This window comes from Camarhynchus parvulus, chromosome 1 (genome assembly GCF_901933205.1).
Source record: "Camarhynchus parvulus chromosome 1, STF_HiC, whole genome shotgun sequence".
NCBI classification, from domain to species: Eukaryota; Metazoa; Chordata; class Aves; order Passeriformes; family Thraupidae; genus Camarhynchus; species Camarhynchus parvulus.
In genome coordinates this window covers 23487964-23514826 of record NC_044571.1, presented here as the reverse complement: position 1 = coordinate 23514826, position 26863 = coordinate 23487964, and the positions used below count along the sequence as shown (strand labels likewise).

The window sequence follows — 26863 nt, the reverse complement described above, 5'->3', positions numbered from 1 at the left end:
TTTATTTCATATTTAGTTCAAACCAAGAGAACTCAATCATTGTACCATTCTGGATTAGCCCTGGGATCTACCAAGTACTATCCTGCTGAAGGAAGAGCAATGGCTTCACACACTCCCTACATACATATCCCTATCTGTCTGTTTGATTTAGCACATGTTACCAGAGTTTCAGAGCAAAACAAAGCACCTACATGATAAGATCATACCTCAAGAAAACAGCTGTTCTTACCAAGTCTGAAGGTAGAGTAGTAGTTAATTTGCACAGGCCCCCTCTCCCTGCTAAGGCATATGGTAAGTGAAGGTCTCTGGCCACCAGTAACAACAGCAAGAAGAGCGCCTGTGCTGTTTGCAACACAATTCAGGATTTTCAGGACTAAATGGGCAAACAGAATAAAATACGCAAAATGCTAACCACTAATCCAGTATAATCTGTTTACAACAGAAACAATAAAATTCTTGGATCCCATTGCAAATTTTATGTGGTTGCAGAGCTTGAAGGAATGCCTGCAATCTTCTCCATTAGGTAACCTTCTCATGTTAAACACAAAGAGATGAGGCCAAAATCTGCAGAGGACTGACTTGGCCTATGTATCAAACACAGTTGGGTATTTTCAGTCTTACAAAACAAGCTGGATTCCCTAATACCATTCAAAAACACCATAGCCAGTTTCCATTTTGTTCTCTTTGAAGCCTGGCAGAAAAGAATAAAGAATGTGGGAACATTTCTGATGCAATTTCAGATACTTTTGATGCTAGGTAAAACAATCCTGCAACTTTTGATCAGCTAAAACAATTTAGTGAGTAGTCATGTAGTGATTATTTTGCTATTCATGTAGATGACTAATTTAATGCTTAGATTGCCTCTTTATTTGCTCCCATTAATCAGACCCAGCTGTTTCAGTTTCCCATCCTTTTAATCCCTATCTCCTTCTTAAAACCAAGTTCGCCTTGCTCAGATACCATCTGTTTTAATGAAGAATAAACTAGGTCATGTGAGCTTTGTGACCCTGGGGGCTGCTTTCTGAGTCCCAGAAGGGTTGGCCCAGACTTCAACAGATGCCTACAAAAATCATCAGCTGCATTCACTTTTATTTACAGTTAGAAGAAACATTTCCTACTATGACACATTAGTCTTTACTAATAGCCACAAGCACAACAGACTTTATTCTGTTAAATATCAGAGATGAACTAAGTGACATGTATCAGATTGCAAACTAACTACTGAATGTCAAATTTTGTCTGCCATTTAATCGCTATCTTATTTTGGGATTGAACTTCAACAGCCTAGACCAGGAAAGGGGGTTTGCTAGTTCTTGATAAAAAAGTGGAAAAGTGGCAAAGGAAAACCAGCCTGCCCAAACAGACTGGTAATCAGAAGATTAACACTTGGGAGAATGATTTAGGGAAACCACAAGGCACAAGCAACTGTGGGCTTCTACAACAAAAGATGTGGCTGGTACATGAATAGGGCAACTCAAAATGAGGATGATGAGGATTTTGGACATCACAGTAGCGAAGTTCAGATTTTCATTAATGTGTCAACCCATCAACCAATGTCACTGAAAATGCCAAATAGTGTCTTCACTGTTCTGCAAGCCAGCTGTGGATTGTTCACTGTAAATCCCAGATCACTGCTTTTACAGATCTTTATTACTTTAGAGGGTTCAGATTTAACACTGAAAAACATATTAGAGAAACAACAAGTTAGAGGAGGTTTTATAGGATGCCCTTTTTTTGTCTAGAGCTGTGGATCTCATTATGCTGAATCAACAAAAGAAATGTCTGATCACAATTTTTGTAAAGGTCTTTTTGTATCCTTCAACGATACACACTGAAATCAGAGAGTCTGATTAAGACCTTAACAGCATAGAAAACAGAGATGCATGTGTAGTGTTCACCATGGGCAGCCCTGCCAGATGAGCTTGCTTCTATGCTTCTTATTCATTTGTTGTGTGTGATTCCATTTCCACCAAGCACCCCTTGAAGAGAGAAAATGACTTCCTATTTAGCAATAACTTGAGAGAGTACACAGCAAGAACTATGCCCATCCCATTCCAGGCACGATCACTGGATTACCTGTTCCACAAATTTTATTGGCACTGGCATACCACTGGTTTTCTCTTCTGTTTTGGATGACAGCCACACCCCTTGTCAAACCAACTGAAAGCTCAGTATCATTAATTCTTTATCCCAGCTCAGTTGAACTTAAGAAGAAAATAGCAATGCATGTTCAAAGTACAGCCTACCTTCTGACTCAAAGAGGATGCTGCAAAAAATTTCCAAAGATCCCAAAGACCTGGCAATTTTTAGGTTCCTTCTTACTTGGTATATAAGGAGCCTGTAACAACACACCACTAAAACTACATTTAACTGCCTGGAATTCAGTTTAGTCTCTTTTTAATTTCATGCAAGATTCACACAAGTATGCCAGAGAATACCAAGAAGTTGTGTCAACAACTCTTGTTGTTTACCCACTCATTTAAATCTTACTGAACTACAATCCTTAAGAACTAAGGACATAGGAATCACCAGGCTAATTAACACCCATCAGTCAAGTTTCCTGTTTTTCCACATAGTTCAGAGACATTTCTGATTTCCAGAAAGTGCCAATCAACTGAACATTAATGATGCAAGTTCCTCTGTAATTTCAGGTTTTTTACTTTTTTTTTCTCACAAACTGTCTCTCTACAAAAATATTGTAAATATCAGGATGCCCTTAAGCAAAACATGCACAATTCTTGAAAGTTTCTTCTGTCTCTTCATTCTTTCTTTTCTAATTTATTTTGAAATACTAGGGACCAATAAATAAATAAAACCAGAAAGTAACCAGATTGCTGGTTATGATAGCCATAAATCCTCTCAATTTCTAAGCAGCTTTTAGAACACTGATTCTAAATGCATCTCCCTTCTCAAAACTTTTAATATCCACAATCTTCAGAACAATTCTCATAAAATCAATATTTTCCTGTTTGGTTCTTCAATGGTATTTTTGCAGCTCTCTCTATAAAGTCTTCCACAACCTGCAATTCGTGACGTTGACCAAAAAAAAAAAAAGAACATTGATAAAAAGAAGATGAACACATAAGTGGATGATAAAGCTTTTCTTCCATATTGAAACTAGGACATCACAAAATCATTACTTCTGCTACTTTAACCTATTTAAGTATTACACTTGAAATACAGATAGATCACAACTTCAAAACTGGGGTTTTTATAAAAACTGCTAAAATAGAAACCTTTAATGATGAACTCCTTTTTTACCTAGAACCTAAGTTTTATACTACTTCCTCAACTAAATTAAGGAGGCCTATTCAAACAGCTTATTTTAAATGACACCAAACATTTGCTAGAAGTGAAGCTTATCAATCTATTTTAATATAATTTTTAAAAACTTGGTCTACCATGTTTTAAAAGACAAGTATATTTAAGCTAAGAATCATGCACCTGTCTAGCTAGTAACACTTGCCAAGCTAAACACTGATACAGAGAGTATCAATAAATTCTCTCTTCCATCTGATGAGAATTTCAGGTAATTAAAGCATTATCAAAAAGTGTCACATTTTAACAGCTGGAGAAGAATCTGTAAATTGGAAATTGTACAAGAAAGACAGACCTTTTCTGGAATTTAAAAAGTTGAAACATTCAAATCCTATTCACAGAATTCTTTCAGGTAGGGAGAGGTTAAAATAAGCATATGAACTACTTCTCGCAATGTAAATATTAAAGGGAAGAATTTTTAACCTATTGGTTTCTTTCCAAATAATTTCTCCCACATCTAGCCTCCTGTACATTAACTGATGCTTAAAATTCCCATCAAGTTTTGAGTAATTCAGGACTCTTTCTAAATAAATGTGTTCAAAGTAAATACTTTCTAGTAGTGTTAATTATCTTTAAGTGTTTAAACCGACTACGAAACAGCTTCCTTAAAATGGAAACTAACACAAACAGACATTTTGCACAAAAGTTACTACATTTAATTCAAGTGTGTTACACTTCAAGTTACCACAAACAAAATTAGATACAAAATAACCCACATTCCAGCAAAGAAGGAAAACCAACAAGAGGAGTGAAGAACTACGCCAGGTATCACAAAACCCCAAATTCTAGTCTACAAGATTTGTCTTGACTGTTTAAAAGAAGTAATAAAAAATGTTATGACAGAAACATTTTCCAATACAATTCAAAGTAATGAATCCTGATCTTTCTTCAAATACTCTTGAATTTTGTGTCTGTGAATAGATGTGAGTTGTGAATACGCAGCTCTTGCTTCTTGAGCTGGGATTAGAAGTACACTCAGTATTTTGAACTGGATGTCCCAGAACCAGTCTAAGGCAAAAGACTTCTAATTTTCTACCAGGATGAATAACTTGTAGTTTACCTCCGGTAGTACATAAAGAATCAATTCAAGCAAATCATTAACACACCATTTTCCATGTATTCTGTTCAGTTAATGAGAAGTGTTTCTCAGTATTTTTTTCCCCTTCCAAAAAACGGTAAGTAGGGAAAAAAAAAAAAAAAAACCTAAGCTGGGACAGTTAATATTGGGGAAAAAAAAAAAAATAAAAAAAGCTCTGTTTCTAAAGTTTGAGTCTCATAACCAATTTTTTAACCCACAAGGAGAGTAAAGCTCCCTCTCATAACTTATCAGCAGTTCTATCTTCATCTTCAATTTCCCTGGTGACAGGAAGTATTTACAGAACTGTTTTGGCTGGTTGCTTTACTCAAATTCAGCATGAAGAAATTCAGTTCATTTTCCACAAAAAAAAAAAAAAACAACCAAAAAACCCAACAAAACAAAACAAAAACAAACAAACAAACAAAAACAACAAACCAAAAAACAAAATAAAACAACCAAAGCTAAACAAATTGCCATGTCACACCAATAACAAGTTTTAGCAGACTAAAATCCTTTTCAGGTAACTTCAACTAAAAGAAACAGACATTAAGGTCTTCTAAGTTTAAAACAGAACCTCTGTAGGAGATACATGACTGTTCAGGTACTTGAAATATTGTTCCAACATCTTTTGCTCTTTCAGTTGCCACAGCTGAACTTATGAGGTCGCATATATCATCACCAAACAATTACACACATCATCGCTGTAAGCTTACAATTACCCCCAAAGAAAAAAGAAAACCTTTAAAATAAAACTGGCCAGCCAAACAACTACAAAACATGGCTCAAAACTCACGTTTACATCCCAGAAAAATAAATAAAAATAAAATTTCGATGACTAAGAAGCAAATGTAACAGTGTAATATTAACCAATATTAACTAATGTAATAATCCATAAAGGATTTAGAAGCATTTTGTTCCAAAGAAGTTCATGCTACATAAAGTCCCACAAAAATCAAATCCATGTAACAGCACAGATAGAAACTTTAGCAGCAACCCCCCCTGAACTTGGTTAAGTCTAAATAGGGGTATTTGGTATCTGACTAGCAACCTTTCTTTTCAACCCAGAAATACTTGTATCTACCTACTTGGATGATTTTACACAATCATCATCTTTTAGTTTCTCCTGAAACTCAGATTTTCCTAAACAGGTACTTGCTGCAAGTCAGTCCCATGTTAATGCAAAGAAAGCATGAGCTTAATACCCTTGATAGTGTCCTTTTAAAAAGCAAACAATAAAGTCTTGTGAAGTACAAAGGTTTATTACTGCTGACCCAAGGTAATAAAAGCCACATTGTTTGTACTTGACCGATTTCCTCCTTCACCAGTGCTGGACAGAAGCCTTTGAGGGACTAGTTCCTCTTATAATACATTCCTTTCAATTACATTTCACTTCCATCTTCACTGAAAGCAGTGCTAAATCAGACACAAATCAAGAGGAGGTATTCCACATAGTGCACAAAAACTGTATTTTTAAACACTTTTCAAACAGATTGTCTATTTATTACTTAGTATGTACTACAATGATCATAAAGCATAAGACTGGAATTAGGTTGAAGAGCTTCTGCTTGAAGACAAATAAGACTTACATTTAAGACTTAAAGTCCTGCACTCAGGACATTTTATTTCTCTCATGTGTTTCAGGAAATGAGTAGATAGGCAACTAATAGAAAAGTGTTCCAGGATTACCTATTTCCTGTTATTTTCTGTGTTACCACACAGAAGGCCCTAGTCAAGAAACACGCTTGAGCACACACATATCAGCACAATTGAGAAAGCTGGAAAGGCCAGGTTGAAAACCTGATACACTAATATTAAGAAAGCAAAATGAAATCAAAGTTCAGCTGTGGTCAACAGCTATTTTTCAATATTTTTTTCCAATCAGACTTTTCACTTCCATTTTTAAATTTTAAACTGACCTAGAGCTAACTCAGGATGTGCAAAAACAAAACAAACAAAAGCTCTGGACATTCCCACAGAAGACAAATCCTGACCACGGAGTAGTAGTTAAAGACCTCAATTCATCAGAAAGTTCAGTCTTCACATTATATCTTAAAACCTTAGGACTGGCTGGAGTAAAACTTCCACTTTCAAAGATAGATTACCACAAAGCACCATGTAACTCATACCATATTCTTCATGATTGCACATTAAAAGACACAGTAAGTGTATGTTTTGAAAGAAATACCATTATTCCTGGCCTGTTCCAATTTATGATAGAAACTCATAAAAACTCTTTGTACAATACAAAAAAATTAAAGTTGCAGGCTAAGAGTATGTAAGCTGTTATTGCATATATATGCAACCCAAACACAAGGTGAGAAACACATTTTCTCCCATCTTTTAGGCAAAGAATTAACAGTCTCCACACTCAGAGCTGGAATGTCTTCACTTCTTACACAGCTTAAATTTGGACCAGCCAAGTGAAATTCCCTGCAACTTAACAGAGGAGAAAAAAGGCACTTCTGTATTCAATAGAGTGGTTTTACACGTTGAGTTTATGAACACAGAAGTACTTATTTCCCTCTGCTAGCTCTACACATAGGTTTGATAGTTGTTTACAGGGCATAGGTTTACAGTCAGACAGAAGTGACCACCTAAAAGTCACACAGCCTGATAAGTGCATAATATTTATGGCACAGAAACTACTGAAACAGAATATGTTAAACTGTGTAAGGAAGTATATAAATTTGCAAGGCTTGAAAAAGAATTGTTGGCAACTCACTGAATTCTTCAGGCTCCATGTCATGAAACCTATGCCAAATGATGTGGCAGCATACACCACAGCATATGTTGCAGTTGAGAGGCCACAATGCACACAGTATCATCATGGAATTTCAGAAGACTCCAACCCATACAAAGTAACACCACACCACTTCAGAAGACTTCAAGCATCAGCCCTTCTTGTCCTTTAGCCCAACCTTTTATACCCCTCATGTTCATGCATTGCACCTGTGTGCCTTCCATTCCCTTCCGTGACTGGTCAGTGCACCTGGGCCCTCCATGTCTCTTTGCTTTCAGTGTTTCCATGGCTCATTGCTCTCAAAGCTTCTCACCTGCTTTTCACAGCTGTAGTCCACTGGGGATGAGGCTCAGCCAGAGCTCCACTCCCAACTACCACAAACTGTGTGCCTACAAAATGATACCTATACTTTATAATCTTCACTACTGTTACCTAACCTACTGACCCAGTGTCACAAATGTGGTATTCACAGTGTCAGTTCATTCATCTGGCATTTTTTTCAAAATATTGATATAGTTTAACATTGCACACAGGAAAGGATACCGTGTATACAAATAATCATGGTTCAAAGCACATCTGATTTGCAAGCTTGAATTTATCTCTATAGTCTGTAATTTTACATATGTTATTCAAGTTTATATAGCACAATAGTCTTAGAAGGTATTTAAAACACTGCTCTCAAACTTGAGCTATTATATCAGAAATATTTTTCTCTATCAGTATAACTATGACCATTTCTAAAAAATCTATTTCATTAGATCTTTGTTTTGAATGGATTGTAGTAAGTACTAGACATTTTATTATTATATGCACAAATGACTCAGCATTGTAATCACAGCAAAAGGAAAGCCTTTCAAAAAGATCCAAATAATTGCTGCAGTGCAACTACAACCCTGCATTCTATCTTCTGTAAATGAAATTTTACAAAAAAACTACAAGCCCACAAGAATTTTTTCCTAAAACACTATCTCAATCTGGAATAAGCACTGCAAATATACTTTTATTTGGTTAAAGGTTAATACACTGAGAACTCATGAGTGGAACAAAATATTCCTCAAAGGGAAGGCTTTGTTTATATTCAGAAGGCAGTATCAACTGATATTCCTAAGAGACTACAGAATAACAATGCCTTAGGTATCTAGAATTTACTTCATGTGTTCCATTACCTTTCCAAATTCTCACATAGTATACCTTACAAAATTAGTGTAACTCTGTACAAGATAAGGTGATGAAATCACCGTTGTTTGGCACTAGAATGAATATCGCCATATTCTCCACATAAAGAGCTTTTATCCAAGAAAGAGGAAGTAAGTCTAGAATATCCAAATAAAGTTGTATTTGATATGGAACTAGAACAAAAGCCCTAATACAAATATTAAGTTTCAAAATCCCAGTCTCCAAACTGCATTCTCAAATATCAATTAAACATATTGGAAAAGATCTTGATAGTGTCCAAGAATTACATTACTAATGGAATAAAGACTGCAAATATCACTTGTATTAATACCCAATGTTACTGAAGACATGCCAATGCCAATTTAACATTTAAATACCCTATCAGAAAAGGAACATGGTTTGAATTTTTCATGCTATTCAGGCTTGTATGGACCAGCCACTGTTTTTTCTTTACAATGCAGAAAAGTAAGGCTAAACTTAAATTCTGTTCTAACTTCATATCAGCCAGCTATGTGAACACAGAATGGATGTAGTAGTTTTTTCTGTTTTTACTGTGCAGTTCCTTAATAGGAAAGAAAAGCCACTCTACCAATCTCCCAGTTTCACCCTCCCCCGAGTTTTATGCACACACTTTCCATTCCTTCCTGTATCAAAACTGGGATCCAATCTCTCTCAGTTATTACACCTATCAATATCATGCACAAGGAACCCATCCAAATCAACAAATAAGACTTTAAATAGAACACTGTACATAATTGACATTATTTAAATGGACCAGGAGGAGAACATTTGAGAATTTGTGAAAAAGTAAAACAAAACAAGCTACAAGTAAATTCCTTTCACAAAACAACCCTGATTTTCCAAACTACTCTTAAGAAAGTAATTCTACCAGAAAAAGGAAATCAAGTCAATGTTAGAGTTAGTTTCAGAGGCTATGGCATATTTTGTAACAGTATCATTAATTCGGCAACAGTAAGGAAAGATATTTTGGCTGATAACCCGATGGCATTTCTGTGCTGGACACTGTTTCTGTACAATTTTTCCATTTGTCTTTCTTTAAGCATAACATCATATGAAGTCCAATATTTATTTTTAAAAAATTTGTTTGCAAAATTAAAAAAAAAAGTTTGCAAATTTCATACAACTGAAGAGACAGGTGGAAAGATGTAATATATCACAAGCAGGCAAGGATAGAAGTGAACTCCCTACACAATACCTTTGTTTCCACGCAAAAGGAAGATTGACATACAAGATTACAGAATAAAGCTCATTTGCAATGACTAGTTGCCCTGAACAAATATATTTAAAGAGTAAATATATGTGATTAATAAAGAATTGATCAGATTTGAAATTATTAACAAGAAATGCATGCTTGCAGCCCAGAAGATCAACCACATCCTGGGCTACATCACAAGCAGTGTGGGTGAGCAGATCAAGGGAGGGGATTCTGCCCCTCTAGTCTGCTCTGCTAAGAGCCCACTTGAGTACCCAGGTCTGGGGTTCTCAGCACAAGAGACACAGATCTGTTAGAACAGGTCCAAAGGAGACCTGTTCTGTTAGAACAGGTCCAACAGGGCTGCAGCACCTCTCCTGTGAAGACCGGCTGAGAGGGTTGCTCAGCCTGGAGAAAGCAAGGATCAGGGGAGACCTTACTGAGGCTCTTTGGCAGTTAAAGAGGGCTTAAAAAACCAAAATAAAGCACCACTTTTTACATGGGCAGATAGTGACAGGACAGGGGGAATGGCTCCAAACTGAAAGAGGGTAGGTTTAGGCCAGATGTTAGGTTAGATTACGCAGGCTGCCCAGAGAAGTTCTGGACACTTCATCCCTGAAAGCGTTTGAGACCAGCTTGGATGGGGCTTTCAGCAACCTAGTGAAGAAACCTGCCCAGAGCAGATAGGTTGGAACTAGGTGGTCTTTAAGGTCCCCTTCAATCATTTCAAAGCATTCTCTGATTTTATGACAACTCAAATCTTGAAAATAAAACCAAGTCCACTTTTTCCCTAAGAATCGACATTTCCTTTCAGATTTTCTGTTATTTCACTCAGCTATTTCACTCTTCATCCTAGGTATGTCTTCATCATATATTAAATTTCTCAGGTAAGCAACAGATATATACACATGCACCCATTTAACAAAACTCAGGTTAATTTATTCTGTTGTTTACTGCCATAGCTGCTTCTTACTTCTACTCTCTACAATTCTCTCACCCCATACAACCTCAGAATTACCTGCACCTCATCTGATACACTTAAAAACAAGACCACAGTCAGTAGTAAAGGAAGTAATGAATAGCAAATCCAACACCACTTTGATAGGATAGATTCAATTACAGCTGATTGAATTCATGAGCTATAGTTCACACGCCAAGAGTACTTGATGTGCCCTTTGCAGACTGTGTTTCTCCAAAATTGAAACATCATTGCTGAGGGTCACTCACTACTACAGCTGACACAGCACACAGCTCAACAGAAATATATTTGTTTTCAATTTAAGGAACAAACAGTTCAATATCATTTATAATTCAGAATCTACATTTCAGGAAACAGAACACAAGCTCAAAGCTGCTAAACTTAGAAGGCAGGGACAGAATTTAAGATCAGAAATAAACACAAATCTATCTGGGCCTGCTCATCAGCTCATATTTAAATCAATCGTAACTGAAAGCTACTGGTGATCTGATGGTGATTATATTATTATCCATTAACACTTTTTACAAAAGGTGAAGCATGTTAAGTTTTCGGTAGCAAAGCTAAAAGGCATATTTCTTCCCTGAAGACAGATGAAATAGCCAAACAAGAAACATTATCAGGCATATTAGGTATTTACTGTTACTAAAGCTTGTTTCAGATGCTTGCAGATTTCCTAGGAACAAGTCTCAGGAGACAAAACAGAGCCTGATGAAATTATTGTGTCATATATATGAGGTCCTCATACATCGCTAATGGAAGAAGAAACTTGCACTGCAGTATTAATATACACCTCCTCACAAGGTACCAGAGGAAAGCTCTGACAATGACTAATAAAATTTCAAACTTCTTGACATAAAAACTAAATGTTATCCTTTGTAGGACATGCCAGTACACAAGCTAAGTACAATCAATGCTTAAAGAGTCCCTAAGCGCCTGTTTTCACTATAGTGCCCTTTTAAGTCAAGTTTACTTTCAGTCTTTATTCAGTCTTTAAAATGAGGTCTGTGTACAACATACAAAACTCCTTAGAGATGACTGTACTTTATGGCAAATTATTAAATAGTTTCCACCTTCCGTCCCCCCCAAAAAAAAAACCCCTATAATTGTCTGCTTATAAAACTTACAAAACTATGCTGTGGAAGGCTCTCCAAAGTGAAGTGACCGAACGCAGTCTGGCTTTTCTCCTTCCCTCAAGTGGCCTTGCATTTCTAGGTGGCTCTTTTTTTTTTTCCTGTCCTATTATTACAATCAGTGTTTTATTCTATATCAAGATCCACATTTCAGAGAAGCAGAGGAGGCCAAGCAACAAAGTTGTGTTTGTTCTCAAACAATGCAGCTCGTAACATTTCTAACAAAAATGAAGCAAATCAGACTAGAAATCTCAACTACAATGGGAGGACCTGGAGTTCTGAATCTCTCCATAGGTATTATACCCAACTGCCAATAGGAGATTTTTCTCCCTTGTACAAATATTTTAAATGCCAAAACATATCAAAGATTAGAGAGAAGATTATCAATACATTTTATTACAGCCCATAAACCATCCATATTTCACTCAGGAGTGCCCAACTTGAACATATCAGAAAATCCATAAAAAAAGCACCACAGCTCACTCACTTCCACATGATTAGATAACACTGCACACCCAGTATAACCTAGCAAAAACTACATATTCAGATTCACTTATCAAATCTAGAACTCTAGAAGTTTCTTCACTTACAATCATCTAGAATATCCAACTGTGCTTCTAGCTACACTTTCATTCAGTTCTACTGGTTTTGCTCTGAAAAGAAGCAATTATGCAGGAAATACAAGCCCACCTAAACAAAATGGAAGTGTGTCAAAATGGCATTAAGCCTCCTTCTCTCTTCTTTTTCCAACATCATTTTTAGTAGGAATTTGAACATTTTGTACCAAAGGTATAGCCTCAGATATGCATTCATCTCCACTGCCTTCCAAACTTCTCTTATTATTAATTGATTTTGATAAGTCCCCATTTCACCAAGAACCCTCTTTTTTTAAAATGCAAATAGCAACCACACAAAGTCAGTAAAATTCTAAAAGAATATTTAACACAGAAGTGTAAACCCTGTCTCCAAATACTATGCCAAATCATTTCAATTGCAATTCAAAGACAAAATTAACTATATTGCAAGCTTTTATCACCCAGGTACACTCACGGGAAACTCTTAAAGCAATGTGAAACAGGTAGACACTAAGCTATGAAATTAATAATTATGAAACCAACTCCTGCCTTATCCTTAAGTTAGCTGGGTTTACCTGCAAACGTGTCAGGAAAAAAAAAAAAAAAAAAACAAAAGACTGCTTGCTGAGACACTGATTAATTAGTCACAAAACCAGTTGTCTTCCTCATTTATCATTTCACAGTGTTGCCGCTCTACCTACAATTACCGTGTATTGCAAGGTCTTCTTGACAGATCAAGAATTCACTGATAAGAAACATCCCTTGCAGACAGCAAAATCATATGTATTTCATGTTAAAAATTATTTTTAAAGAATTGTTTTCACATAATTATGCCAAATCAAACAAACTGAGCTGTACTCTGTCTAACCCTCAACCAACAGTAGTCTGGGAGCACTGAAAAATTTAGGTCTGCCTAAGAACCAAGGCAGCAAAAAATTATCACCACTGCCATCACAATAAATCTTTTACTTTACAGTACGTCATCTGTTGCAGATAAAGAGTTAAGATAAATCTAGAAACCCTTCACTTACTAGAACAAAGAACATAATTTATTTTCCTAAAATACTTAAAATGGATAGATGTCATAAGCTTTACAGCATCAGGATTGGATGTGCCCAAATTTGTATCTATTTTTCAACTGATGAATGTATAAAACCTGAATGTGTAAAACTGAAATGAAAAAAAAATTACAAAACCTCTTTTTTTTTCCCCCATAAGAAATATATATTAATGCATTTGAAAATATTTTGCACCAACTGTTAGGGGTTTTTTTTCAGATTCTTTCCAATTCTCTTCCCAATTACTTTTGCTTTTCCTTCTAATGGCTCTGTCTTGTAGGACACACTCTTTCTCACAGCTTCTTCCCAGCTGGCATTTGTAGAAAAAAAAAAAAACCAGAACAAAACAAACCCAACTTTAATCAAGAAAAACTTTCCATAAACAAATCCAAGGAACCACAGCTTTCAAACAAAATAATTTTAATTAAGGTGCAATACTGGGAAAATTTTAGAAATGTTTTTTAAGTTTATTATAACCCAAATTCCGCTATTTCCAAATATACGAAAGAATGAACAATTTCTACAAATATGGGAATTAAACTGTGCTGGTTACTAAAAAAAGGAGTAAAAAAAACATTGCTGCTTCACCATAAATTCTAAATTCACCACTTCTGAGTGTGACAACTGGCTGACTTAAACAAAGACATACTGCCAAAGTTTTTAAAGGCCTTTGAAAGTCACAGAAGTCAGGGAGAATTTAATGGCCTCAGAACACAAACTCAACATAGTGACATGCAACTTGAAAAATTTTCATGAAAGAGGGGACAAGAATCCCAATTTAGAAACAGACTGACCACCATTGTCCTCACTGTTCTCCAGGGACAGACAACAAGTTACCCACTAATTTTCCTGAAAACAAACAAAAATTTTACAATGCATACTCTGAAGCTACTTTTGGCAGGCCACGCAAATTGAAACTGTACAGGCTATCATCTCCTGCACCCAAGAGCTGCAGGAAGCCACTCCAAGCTGGCAGGGAAGAGCTCTGAGGCTAGAAGTCTGTCATCAGTTTTGGGGCAGGTGGCACAAGGAGTCTGCTACATATAGCACCTGAAGTTGAATACGAACACAGTCAGACACCAGCCCCTCCAAATTTTTCTATTTGCCATACATACAGCTATGACAGTGCATCCTCATTAGCAGATCAGCAACATAAAAATCTTATACCAGTTTAGCCTGTTTTTGGAAGAGTCTGTAGAGGGATAGTTCCCTTAACATCTACCTAAAGCATTTCAGAGCATTTAATTTACTGACTGGAGTAATACCTGAGAGGCATAAAAGGCAGTACTAACTAGATATTTTATTTCCATTCAGAGAGCACCCTGCGCCTTCAACAATAATGGCAGAGTAATTTCTATTAATATTTCAAATTGCTCTGAGTCACCATATTCCCCTAAACAAACATAACGACACTTGAACAAATACCAAGAATACTCTTTAAGAAGCTACATTTTAGCAAAGAACAATTCCAAAACTCATAAAAAACACAGCATAACGGCAAACTCAAACTGTCATTTTACAGGATTTTGGTAATCAGCCCTTACCTCTTCGGAAGGAATCATGAAGAATAATGAAGAAACAAACAAACAAGAAATCAACGAAACAGAAAACAAAACAAAGCAAAAAATCCCACACCTTGGCACCTTCACCTGATTTCCTCTTGTATTAGACAATGTCAGAGGTTCTATAATTGCATTTTCCAGGCAAAATAATTTACCACATTATTAGATTTAATGCTTTTAAAAACATGCCTTAGACAACATCAAGACTACATACAAAAAACAAGTCTAAGTCACAGGTTACAACTGTTGATAATTGTTTATAATATACAGCTCTTCTGCTCTGAGTTCCCTTTCTCCAGCACTCCAATAAATACAAAATATAAATAATTACACCTGAATATACAAATTGCATATTAGAATCAAATTAACAAATAATAGCTACATCATCTTTCATGCAAAAATAGCTCAGAACCAATCCTTTAAGGAAGTAAAAAACATACAAGATTAAAAATTAAATAAAAAACCCACTCCTACATATTGTAGGTACTGTATCAATAATTTCTAGAAACAAATATCTGGTGTGAGGGCCATTAAGAAGCCCAAATATGCTGACAGAAAATGAGCAGAAGAATTACATTCTTACTCTTCTTCTATCAAGCCGCAGAATAGTAAAACTTAAAATTCATGAGTTTGTGCAAACTTAAATATATATACATATTTACATATATAATGTATATATGTATATATCCAATATAGAAAGATGTGGGGATACTCAAATCAAATATCCAGGAAAGAAACAAGAGCAAAGATTTCACATAAAAATTAGTTTCTTGATATACAGACAAGATAGTGGGTTGGCATAAGGGCTATGAAACACTCTCCCTAACAAATAAAGAATCACACAACTAGAAAATCAGATACTTTGGGAATGGTTCCACTGACCAGATCAACCCAGCAGACAAGTCTCACGTTCCATCACCACCAGTAGCATACAGAAATAGGTTGTACCATACAGTTCAGTGACATAAAAAGGATGCTTCCTTCATTTATATTTAATATGCATCAGTTAGCAATAAATAACGTACACACACACGATTTGTCTGATTTGAAACATGTCAAAGCAGACCAATTGATTCCCTGAAGAAAAAAGACAACACATTTACACAAAAGTTATGGTCAATCAATTAACAGACCAGCTAGCAACTGCTCCAAGCTGGGGTGTGAGTAAAGAAACAGACCAGAAGAAAAAGGGCAGCCAAGTGGAAAGTTTTCATGACCAAATTCTACAGATCACCACCTTTGATCCACTCCACTATTAAAAATAAGGATTAAAAAAATCCATATTTTATGCAACAAACCAAACCAGTGCTCTAATGTGAAATGCAAACAGTGCAGTTCACAAACTGAATATTATTAGCAAAGACTGTTGTATCATATATCTCTCCCTTCTTTATTAAAAAAAAAAAAAAGAAATCAACACTTATTCAGTCATTTGAAAGACAGTCTCTCTATGGGAAAGCAGAAATAGTCTAATTTTGAGAATTGTTCTACCCTAAATATCCCAGGTGCACACTAACACACAGTACTCAGAAAAATTTTATGTACCAGTTTGAAGCTGCTAAAAAACCCTCTAAAATATTGCAGAGTTTCAAGGATGCTTTCCCAAGTAAACATAACATGTTAAATTACTCCCGAGTAGTACAAGCGAATACTGAAAATGTTTTACACTGGTAAGTCTCAACAGTAGGGGAATTACACTGAGCTAAATAATTTGGTTAAAAACAGCTTATGCTCAGACAAGACCTTGGAAGGTAAACACAGGTTCCTATCTTTACAAAAAAATAACTCCTCATTGCTGTATACACCTCTATGTCTCTCATAATAAACAAAACAGTACATAAATTTCACCACACTTGTCTTTTTTTTTTCTAGTTACACTGACTATCACCCTTAAAAGTGGACTAAACCAGGATTAAACACACTTTGGGAGAGATTTGTTTGGCTAAGTTTTCATTACATGAAAGCCAAAATACCAATGCAGTCATGTCCAAAAGGCTGTTCTCTCTGTCCTCTACAAGCAGTCCAGACATGCATGCTCAAGAAGCTAAACATAGAAAAAACTGAGTCAAGCCCTAAAAGCCTACATGCTTTCAACCCCTAGCACTTTAAAGTTCCTGTTTCTTCCCACTGAAAAAAGAAAAAGAAAAAAAAATAGTTAAAATCTCAATTTCTCTGCAGGTTTCTTATCTTCTTCAGTTTGGGTAAGACAACACTTAACAGAGGAGTTTTTCCCAAAGTATTTTCACCTGGTAAATCAGGGGTTTTTTAAGTGTAAACTTGGCAGGGGAAGGTATGGTGTTAGGTGCTTTTAATTTTGTGGGTGAATTTTGCATGTTTCTTATTCCTGAAACATTAATACCAGTTGTGTCCCAGATTATCTGATTATTTGCATTGCAAAAAGCACTTCTGGGCATCTCTGGGCTATTTATAGGACTTTACAAATTACTTATCTTTAAGAAGCATATTTGAGTGTCAAAGCCTATTCTATAACACACTGTCAAATTCACAACCTCAGATAAAGAACACTGAATTTCCTTCTGCAATCAATAAAATATCTAAACTAGATTCAGACAAAAGAAACAGGTGACAGGCAAACACTAACAATTTACCTCAAGACTGATTTTAAACACTGAAGATAGAAAAACAGAAATGTGAACTTTCAATTTTCACATGTTCAGACTTCTTCCATACACTCTCACTTTTCTGACCTCTCTGAAAGATAAAAGAGAATACTTGTTTCAATCCATTTTTTTCCACCCTAAAGAGAACGAGAAACTTATGGGCAAGAACCTGTTGCTGCCTAATCTACAATAAACATTATGGTATTGAAATTCACCTCAGCAGTGGATAACAGGAAAAGCAAGGGAAGAAAGATGACCACACACCTGGTCATTTCTCTCTACAACAGCAGCTATAATAATAATGATTTATTTTGGGACAAGTGTCATTTTGTGGGAGGGAAAAATGAAGTAAGAAATACAGAGAGTGAAAACAAAATCCAAGTCATTTAGCTTTATGACTAAAGCCTCAAAGATGTACAAACGTAATGGTGAATTCAGGTCACCATTACAGTCACAACATTCAGAGCATGTTTTCTTTCAAAACTTGTGGTATTCAAGAACATTGCCAAGTAAAATCATGGATTATTATTTATCATCTCAGTATCAAGAAAATGTGACAAAACAGGGAAAAAATGCTCATACATTCCTTAGAAAATTTTAAATAGGTGACAACCTTGGTAGTGAAACCAAAAATAACACCTGGTAAGAAAGTGAACTAATTTAAGCTTCCAAGAAAAGGAAAGAAGCCAGCAGCCTTCTTTTCATGTAAAGAACTTAGCTACTTTGGGGCACAGTTTCTTACTTAGACAATTCCCTGGCCTTAAACTACAGCTGTGTACCTACTGTCATGCTGATACAATGCCACTTGAAATATATTTGGCTAGCATATTTTGTGTGTGAACATAGAGAAATTAAGTATTTGAAAATATGTAGCACCTCATTTTTCCCATGAACTTTTTTAAATTTTCCCATGGGCATAAAAATGAAAATACTGGTATGCCCAATTTTTTATTCTGCATTTGTTTAGTGTAACGCACTTCATGGGAAAAGTAGTTTAAAAGAATCTTTTTGCATAAAAATACTCTAATTAAAATATTTCAATCAATTGAACAGATTCACAACTCCAAATTTACATTTACATAGTCTGCTATGGAATTCACTGCACTTTGAAAAATGGACAAGAAACAGATCTCATAGGAGAGAGGGTAAGAAAAAATTTGTCATCTTTCTCCTCCTGCTGCTCTCTTCCTTCTCCCTTTTCCATCACTATACATTTCAACTGCGAATGTAACACCTTTCCCACTTTTATGTATCCAAAAATGAAGAAGTACCTTCTGGTTTTCCTGTATTACTTATTCTAGTTTACCTAAACTACTTTTTCATTACAGCATAATTAAAAATTTAGTATCTCTATTTCAAGATACGTGTCAGGTGTCCAACTGCAGGCACTCTGGCTTCTGGAACAGGAAGTTTACCCATATTAAATGCCCATCACAACGAAGAATGATTCAGAAACTATGCCATTAGTGTTCAGTCTCCCTCCTTCACTGACCAGACTTACAAGAAGTTTGAAATAGGTTCAGATAAGCACAGGTCACGAACTTTGAATGAACATGGTGGTCATGGCATATAATTTTTTTGTTTCTGTACAGCACAGAACTAACTCAATCTTGGCACAGTTGAGTATGTAGATTCACTGAGATTCACAGAGTATTTCAGCCTGGCCTGAACAGCAGTTTCTGAGTGTGCTGAGCAAACATTTGTATTTCAACCTCCTTTGAAAGGAAAATTAATTCAAAACAATATGAGAACAACCAAGCACCTTCAATGGCTCCAGAGCAAGAGTCTTCAACTTTCACACAAGGAGACTAGTTAAAAAACCCATATACTTCAAAGGTTCAAAGCCACATGTTCAACCCCTCAGGAAGTACCTTCAAAGAAATATTTTTCCTGTTTAACTTCTCTTACTGCCAGAAACCAGTATGTGTCCCAATCCTGTGCCCTCCCCAAAGCCATAACTTCACTTTATCAACTAAATATTAAAGCACTTCCCTCCAAAGCAAACCTGTACTCCAGACTCTGCTCCAATTGCCTTTTAACTAAGAGCCCACAAACATCCAAACAAAGGTTGAGTCCTGGGATGTTTGGGGGAGATAAATGTCCTCTGAATCATTACACTAAACTGTACTTCCCTTTTGCTCTTCCCACCTTTACATGAAGTTCTTTGCTAAACCAGGCACAGCATCCCAGCAGAAATCACAGAAAATACATGTCACAGAAAATCCATCCAGCATTATGGTGGTCAGGTTAACAGAGAGATTTTAATCCTCTGACACTATGAAAGATATTTAAAACAGTAGTTGCTATATTCAAAGCAGGCATTGTGTTCAGCTTTTTATTTTTTTTACATGGATTTTATTTCATCCTCAGAGAGAAGCTGCATAAAGTCATAATGACTACAATCTCACAGACACCAACACAATTCTGTTACCTTAAATATTAATCATAAACAGCTGCAAGAGCATGGAACCCATGACCATAACTATTTCTAAGCCTGGGAATACCTATAAGCAATGATTCCAGTAAAGGAGATACCCGAAAATTACATAACAGGAAGTTCTGGTATTTCCCCTCCCATCCCCAAACATCTCCAATTATCTCAGAGCATACAGCTTTCAAGAACATCAGCAGAAAGAAAATCGTTATCCTTATCAGAGCAGTCAAACTGCAGACTACTCTAAATTGCTGTAGTGAAACTGATGACATTAATGCCATCTATTTGTGCAGGGAGATCAAAATGGAAGATAAGGTAATACTGACTTAAACCACTGCTAAAAAGAACTGTAGACATACTCTTTCAGTACACGTGATATAAACCTACAGTGTACTTAACTGAATTAAAAAAGGTCTAAGCCAAGCAAAAAAAGTTTCTCAAGGTAAAAACCAAATCCACTCTACCACCCTGCAGTATTTTGCACCTACTTAACTTGCAGCCCATTTAAATCAGGTCTCCAATGCTTTATGTTAGCAGGTGCACACAGAGCTGCCCAACCTCAAGCAGACTTAGATCTGACTCAGATCCCTGACTAATGCACTACAAAAGCATTTGTGGGGCACTGCATCTTTTATAAACTTGGCCACTCAGAGCAGGTACTCACGTGTTCAGTTTCAGTATCACTTTGAGGCTGCAACATTGCTTCCTAGTCATGAGCAAGATACACAGGCACGTCATAAACTCATTTTTTAACCCACTTAAAATAAGCCAGCTCTGTTTCTTTGACAAGTTAAGGCCTTATGTATTTATCTGTGCACAGTTTTATACCCTTCCAGTTTTATCTTTTTTTATCTTTATTTTCCCTATTAAATGACCACTGACACAGTTCAGAAGAGATGCAAAGAATGGTCATCTTTTGAGACAGAGCTATTTGAGAAAAAAAAATCAAGCTGGGGAAGACAGAGAATGAAGGGACACTATATATTCTGTCAGTGCCTTGTCAGGCAGCTATCTGCTCCTTTTACCTTTTATTTCTTTCTCTGTTTCTTCAGAACAGGCAGTGTCACTTTTTTTAAGTCTCTCTTTAAATCCTGTGGAATCACAATTTTCCCTTTCCTCGGCCTCTAAAGAGCATCTTAAAGAACATTCTAATAAAGGTATACTGTTTAAGGTTGACACCAGGATTACTTCCACATTTCTTCATTGGCCGCAGGAATATTTCCATGACTACCCTGCCTTGTTTAAAAATTACTATTTTTCTGCAATCTGTGTTTCACTTGAAGTCTTAATCCTCAGTGATGACTACTGTATCCACATGGTCATGATGTAATGAAGAGAAGCAACCACTTCTGGAGGGAAAAAAACATTACAAACCTTTCAAGAAGTCTCTTAATAATCTCAAAAAATATATCAGTAAAATGTCTGCCCACATTTCAAACTGGAACACTATCTCAAAACACAATGCACTTCAAGAGAAGATAATGCATTCTTCATTAACAACAACACTCCTGGGCCTTTCCAATTCCACGTTTAAAGCCATTAACTTCACTAAGAAAGGGTTTATATCACACCTTTTTGGCTGAAGAGAGCTTAGGGGAAATTAAGATTTACATTACATTACTTACTTGAATAAATCTATCCAAAGTAATTTCACAGTCCTATAATGAAAAAGTGAATAAAACTTCCATGTAGTTGAACATACAAGCTTTCAAACCAGGTGCAAAAACATATGCAACTATCAGTATGTATATTCAAATACAATACAGAGATACAGCACACATGAACGGATGTCTGAAATGCCCATTTATTAGGCACATGCATTTACACTGCAATGCCACCGATTACAGGCAGTTTCAGTAAGCGTGGTACTTGTGAGATGAGACCTTACCTTCTACTAAAATTCTACACACGCAAGGCATCTTTGCATCAATATTCAGGGCAACAGCGTGTCGGGGGTTTGACATAGACTCACCTGCATTCGGTTAACCTGTTTGATCTCTTCCCTGGCCCGACAGCTAATTTAAATGATGAATTTTTTATCATGATGCAGGTAAATGAAGTTAAACCAGATAAACCAGGTTTTATACTAAAAGGTCTTTCAGCTTCAGCAGTGGCAGTACTCATCCCAGAGACAAGCCAACCCCATGCCCGGGTGCAGGCTCGCTCTGCAGCAGATCCCGCAGCCGGGGCCGTACAATGCCCACAGCCTCCCGCGGCCCCGCTCCCGAACCGCGCGGAGGCTGCGGCGCGTCCCCGCCAGCCGCCCACAGGCACCTACAGCCACCGCAGGCAGCCCAGCTGCCCTCACAGTGGCCAGCGGTGGCGCGGCGGGAGAAAAGGCAGCGGAGCGGGGAAGGGGAGGCGGAGAGAAAAAAAAAAAAAACAACAAAAAAGAAGGCGCTGGGGAAGGGGGCAGCCAGCTGTTCGGGCACCTCCTCTCCCCGGCCACGGTCGCAGACAGGCACCTCGGCAGCTCCTTTGTTCCCCTCCTTCCCACACTCACCCACGGTGGCCAGGGTCTCCAGGTCCTCCAGCTTGTAGGCAGCGGGCTCGAGCGCGCCGGGAGAGCCGGGACCGGCGGGGCTGGGGGCCGGCACGGCGGGCTGAGGCGCGGCCACTCCCGCCGCCGCCGCCTCGCCGCCGCTCTTCGCCCCCATCTTGGCCTTGGCAGCGCTGAAGGCGTCCATAGGGCCGAGCGGGCGCCCCGCGGCCGCTCAGCGCATGGAGAAGGGCGAGAGGAAGAGGGAGGAGAGGGAGCGGCGGGGACGCAAAGTTTCAGTCTTCAGCAGGCGGGGTGGCTGCTCCCCAGGGCTAGAGCCCGCTGCCGCGTCTGAGGGGGCGCGCAGCCCTTCAGCATCGCGGCCACAAGCGCCGCGCCGCCCGCCGGTGTCCGCAGCAGGCGAGGACCGCCGCACAGACAATGGCGAGGGTGCGCCCAGCCGCGCCACACGCGGGGCGGAGGGCGGGGTTTGCCGCTGCCGCTGCGGCACCGTCCCGCTGAGGGCTGGCGGGGCGGGGAGGGGCCGGGGGAAGCGCGGCCCCGCCGCGCAGCGGGAGCGCGGCTCTCGACCCTCGTCGCGGGCACGGCCCGGAACCGTGTGACAGCCCCGGTGCTCTCTGCTTCTCCTTCCCCGCCCTGCGTCCCGCCCGAGGGGCTGCGCGGCTCGGCGGCGGGGAACGGGGTGCAGGGAAGTGCCGGCGCCTGCCGCGCCTGCCCCCCGCTCCCCCAGTGTTGCAGGGACACCTGGGACGGTCCCGTCCGCTCCGCGCAGAAAGTTAAAAATGAGCGGTGGCCCCCCTCGGCTGCACGGTAACAGCTCTGGGAGGAGCTGGTCTTTCCCCACGCGTGGGAGCGCGTTCGAGTAGCTCCCCCCGCACGTGCCAAAGGGTTTGTCACGCCTTATTTTACTCCCCGATTCCAAGCAGGTGTGGATTCCGCACCGGTCACAGCGCGTCCTGCTCCAGCCTGCAGGGTGTTCGTGTGGCTGGGGATGGCTGGGGGTAGTGCTGGGCTGCGCTCGGCCGAAGCGAGCAGACACCCGCCTCATGCAGCAGCAGCAGCAGAGTACCGAATATAGCTCCTTCAGAGCAGCCAAGAAGCTGTTGACGATTATGCTGAAAGACAAGGCAAATTGGTGTGTGAATCAAGTCACTATGAAGCGTACACATCAAAACTGGGAAGGAAATCCTAGTTTTTTCCATGCCTTGTTCTGGCCCAGTTTTACCCTATTCATAGCTACTACCCTATGCTCCCGTGAACAGGGTGTCTGCAAAGCTGATGTGTAAATGAAGTCACACGGGTGGCATTTGGTATCTCCTTTTTATTAAACGTGACATCATGAGAATTTAAGGCTTATTAGTTTCTGTGTGGAGTAGGTTCAATAATATTGAGAAATAATTGTGTATATAAAAAAATGAGTACAAATATATAAATTATTAATAAGAATTAAAAATACATGTAAATTTATCCTGAATTTTAAAGTATCCTTAGAGTCCAGTTTATAGTCATAATATCAGGGAATATAAAATGCATTTTTATCTTGTAGCTTGTTGACATGAAGGGCTATGACTAACTCAAAAAATCATTAGGTCATCTCTGCTTCCTGTCAGCCTTTGAAAAGTCACCAGTCAAGGAGGATGACATCACTTTTTCTCCAAAATTTCAGATTTCATCTGTTAACTCTTTGGAATGCAAGTTTTGCCCTTCTATATTGCTTTATTACTTTACTGCTTTACTTCCCTTTCTGCTTCTTTACTGCAAGGTTGACTGAGCACTAGAACTAGGTCATACAGCACTAGGTCATACAGAGAGGTTGTGGAATCTCCCTCACTGGAGATATTCAGAAACTGTCTGGATGCAATGCTGTGCCATGTGCTGTGGGATGACCCTGCTTGAGCAGGGAGGTTGAACTAGGTGACCTGCTGTGGTCCTTTCCTGCCTTACCCAGTCTGTGACTATGTTCTGTACATTATATATCAGATTTACTCTGGTTTAGGACTTGAATGATGTATTTTGAAGATTCCTTAAACTGCAAATTGTAAATGTTCTGTCAAGCTGTAAATTTAATTTCTGTTTGGTCAAAAGGTAAGCAAGCCAACAAAGCTCTTTTAATAACTGAAAATTTTGTTTAAGATAGCAATTTGAAAAATACGTATCAAAACACTGAAAAAATCTTAGTGTGTGTAAAAATCTAACTTTGTTTCTCTAGCCAAATAATTGCAAATTGAGAAAAAATATATAAGCTGATTGTGCTAATTATTTTCAAGAGAGACTACCTTAACTTTGGTCTAGCTAAGAAAATTCTTCCTGAAACATTTCCATTTCAATTAAAACTAAGAAATCATTCACTTCTCAGATGTTAAAAAGGGCATAAAGTATTTTACTTAAGGTATTGATTATCTTCAACTGGTATTTCCATTTATCCTACAAATTTGGCCTAATGTTTAAATCACTTGCGTTCAGGACCATAAAACTTTCTTTTAAAGAGCCTCCTACTGCCATGCTTCAACAGCTGGTGGCCTGTATGACAGCACCCATTCAAAAGAGCTGTGATTCAGCAAGGCTGCTAAACACAGGATTACTTCCATTTGATGCAGTGTCTGTTCTTAAGATTTAAGTTTGCTTCCTTCCTTTGCGTGCAAGGCATTTCCTAGTTGTAGCTGTAACAACATAATTGCAATGTTTATATTTAGAATGTCAACATATTATTAGTGTGCTTTGCCACCTCTCTATAACCATCTCAGAATTTATCTTGCAGATACTGATTATTATCCACAATACTTCAGGGAAAGAAAACATCGTTCTTTCTACGTACAATGATGTTGAGAATCAAAGTTCCTAACTTCATAAATTGCAAGTGAAAGTAGAGCTGGCCACTAGATTGCAATAATGGATATGAAACATTGTTTCTTGCCCAATTTGGGAACAATTCATAGGCAAGCCTGCAGCCCTATATTCCTCTTTTCTTTCTTCTTTGCCTTTATTTTAACTTGAAGTGCCACCTTTTTGTCACAGGTACTTTTTAATAATCTTGGTTTTTCCCTCGATAATTCATAGTTCTCAGTTTTTCACTTTCCCCACACATGCATTTAGGTGCCTACAGCCAGGTTCCTTTACCTTAAAATAATTTACCCCCTTTATGTTTCTAGTCCTTTACCTTACAGGTGCTTACACCAAGAGTTAGTTCTATTTTCATTGTCTCTTAAAAGCACCAGATGTTAGAGATGAATCTTTCCAAAGACAGTTAAGATCTTTTTAAAAGAGATTTTACTTAAAGAAAGCCCCCCAAAAAACAGAGAACAGTAGTATAAATAGTTTTCTCAATTCATTATTTTCGTGAGGGCTTATTCTTCTATTTCAGTTGCAAAAAATGTTCTGTGTATTTATATTTCTTTATAAACTCAGAATTTTCAGGGACCAGAAGGGTTCCAGGTGCCAATTGGGTTGTTCCCTGTGGCCTTTCATATATGTGCATTTGCCAAACTTCAGCACATAAAACCACACTGGTAGTTAAATGTTTATTTGGGTCCTAAATTACTAAATTTCTTCCCATTCCTTGCCTTTTGTTTTGTAGTTTTGTTTTGTTTTTTTTTTTTTTTCCCCAGGAAACCTTTAGTTAACAGTATTAAACCAATGGAAAGGATAACAAAACTTTCTGCCTGTCAATGAGTTGATATAGCAGATCCTTTTCCTGTCATTTTGGGGGAACATTGTGGTACACATTCCGTGCAAATGGAATATGATTTAAGCACCTAACTCTCTGGGAAAGGAATCAGTCATTTAAATGTCTCCATAGCTGCAGACAAAAGTGTCTTTCCTGTAGTCTGAGGAGGTTTGCATTTGTCTTCCTGAAAGCCGCCTTCTTTCTTTCCTGCAAATATATAATTTTCCTTACAAATCTTGTTAAAGCATATTTTTACCATCACCATCACAGTAAAACTACTGCAACAAGTTGGCAGGAGAACCTGTTCAAACCTGTAGGGAGGAAATGGAGAAGTCCTTCAGTGGTGGTTATTACTAATAAATAGCTCCATATCATCTCCTTTAGTCACATTACATACGGTGCTTAAAAACGTGGGACTGCTCTGAGGAGGAAGAATAACTAGTAAAGATAATTAGTACTGGTATGTGTTTTTCATTTGTTTTGTTTTGCTAAAGAAGTTCATGATCAGGCAAGTCCTGTGATGTAAACCAGCACCCTTTCGTGCAAAAAATCCCGGCCTGTGACAAAGGAAGGGGGAAATTATTCCACCCATCTGAAGCAGTTCCTTCATAGTATGGAAATAAGCCTATCTGTATAATGAGCAATCACACAGCATGTGAATGTACCTACACCTTCATAAAGCAACTATTGCACTTTTATTTGAATATGATTACATTTAGCTTTTTTTAAAAGCATTTAAATTATGATGAGCATAGTGGCAGTATCCAAATGAGAATTTAAACACAAAGAATTTAACGTTGTTGCCTACATCCAAA

The 26863-nt window shown here is 37.9% G+C and overlaps 1 protein-coding gene across 1 annotated transcript in view; it reads right to left on the bottom strand.

The window, feature by feature from the left end:
• Positions 1 to 22822, bottom strand: part of PRKX (protein kinase X-linked) — a 56129-nt gene extending 33307 nt beyond the window's left edge. The window contains exon 1 of the mRNA XM_030970547.1: positions 22388 to 22822. Within this exon, the coding sequence (XP_030826407.1) occupies positions 22388 to 22571 (184 nt within the window). The 5' untranslated portion in view covers positions 22572 to 22822. The remainder of the gene's footprint in view (positions 1 to 22387) is intronic.
• Between the last annotated feature and the right edge of the window lie 4041 nt (positions 22823 to 26863).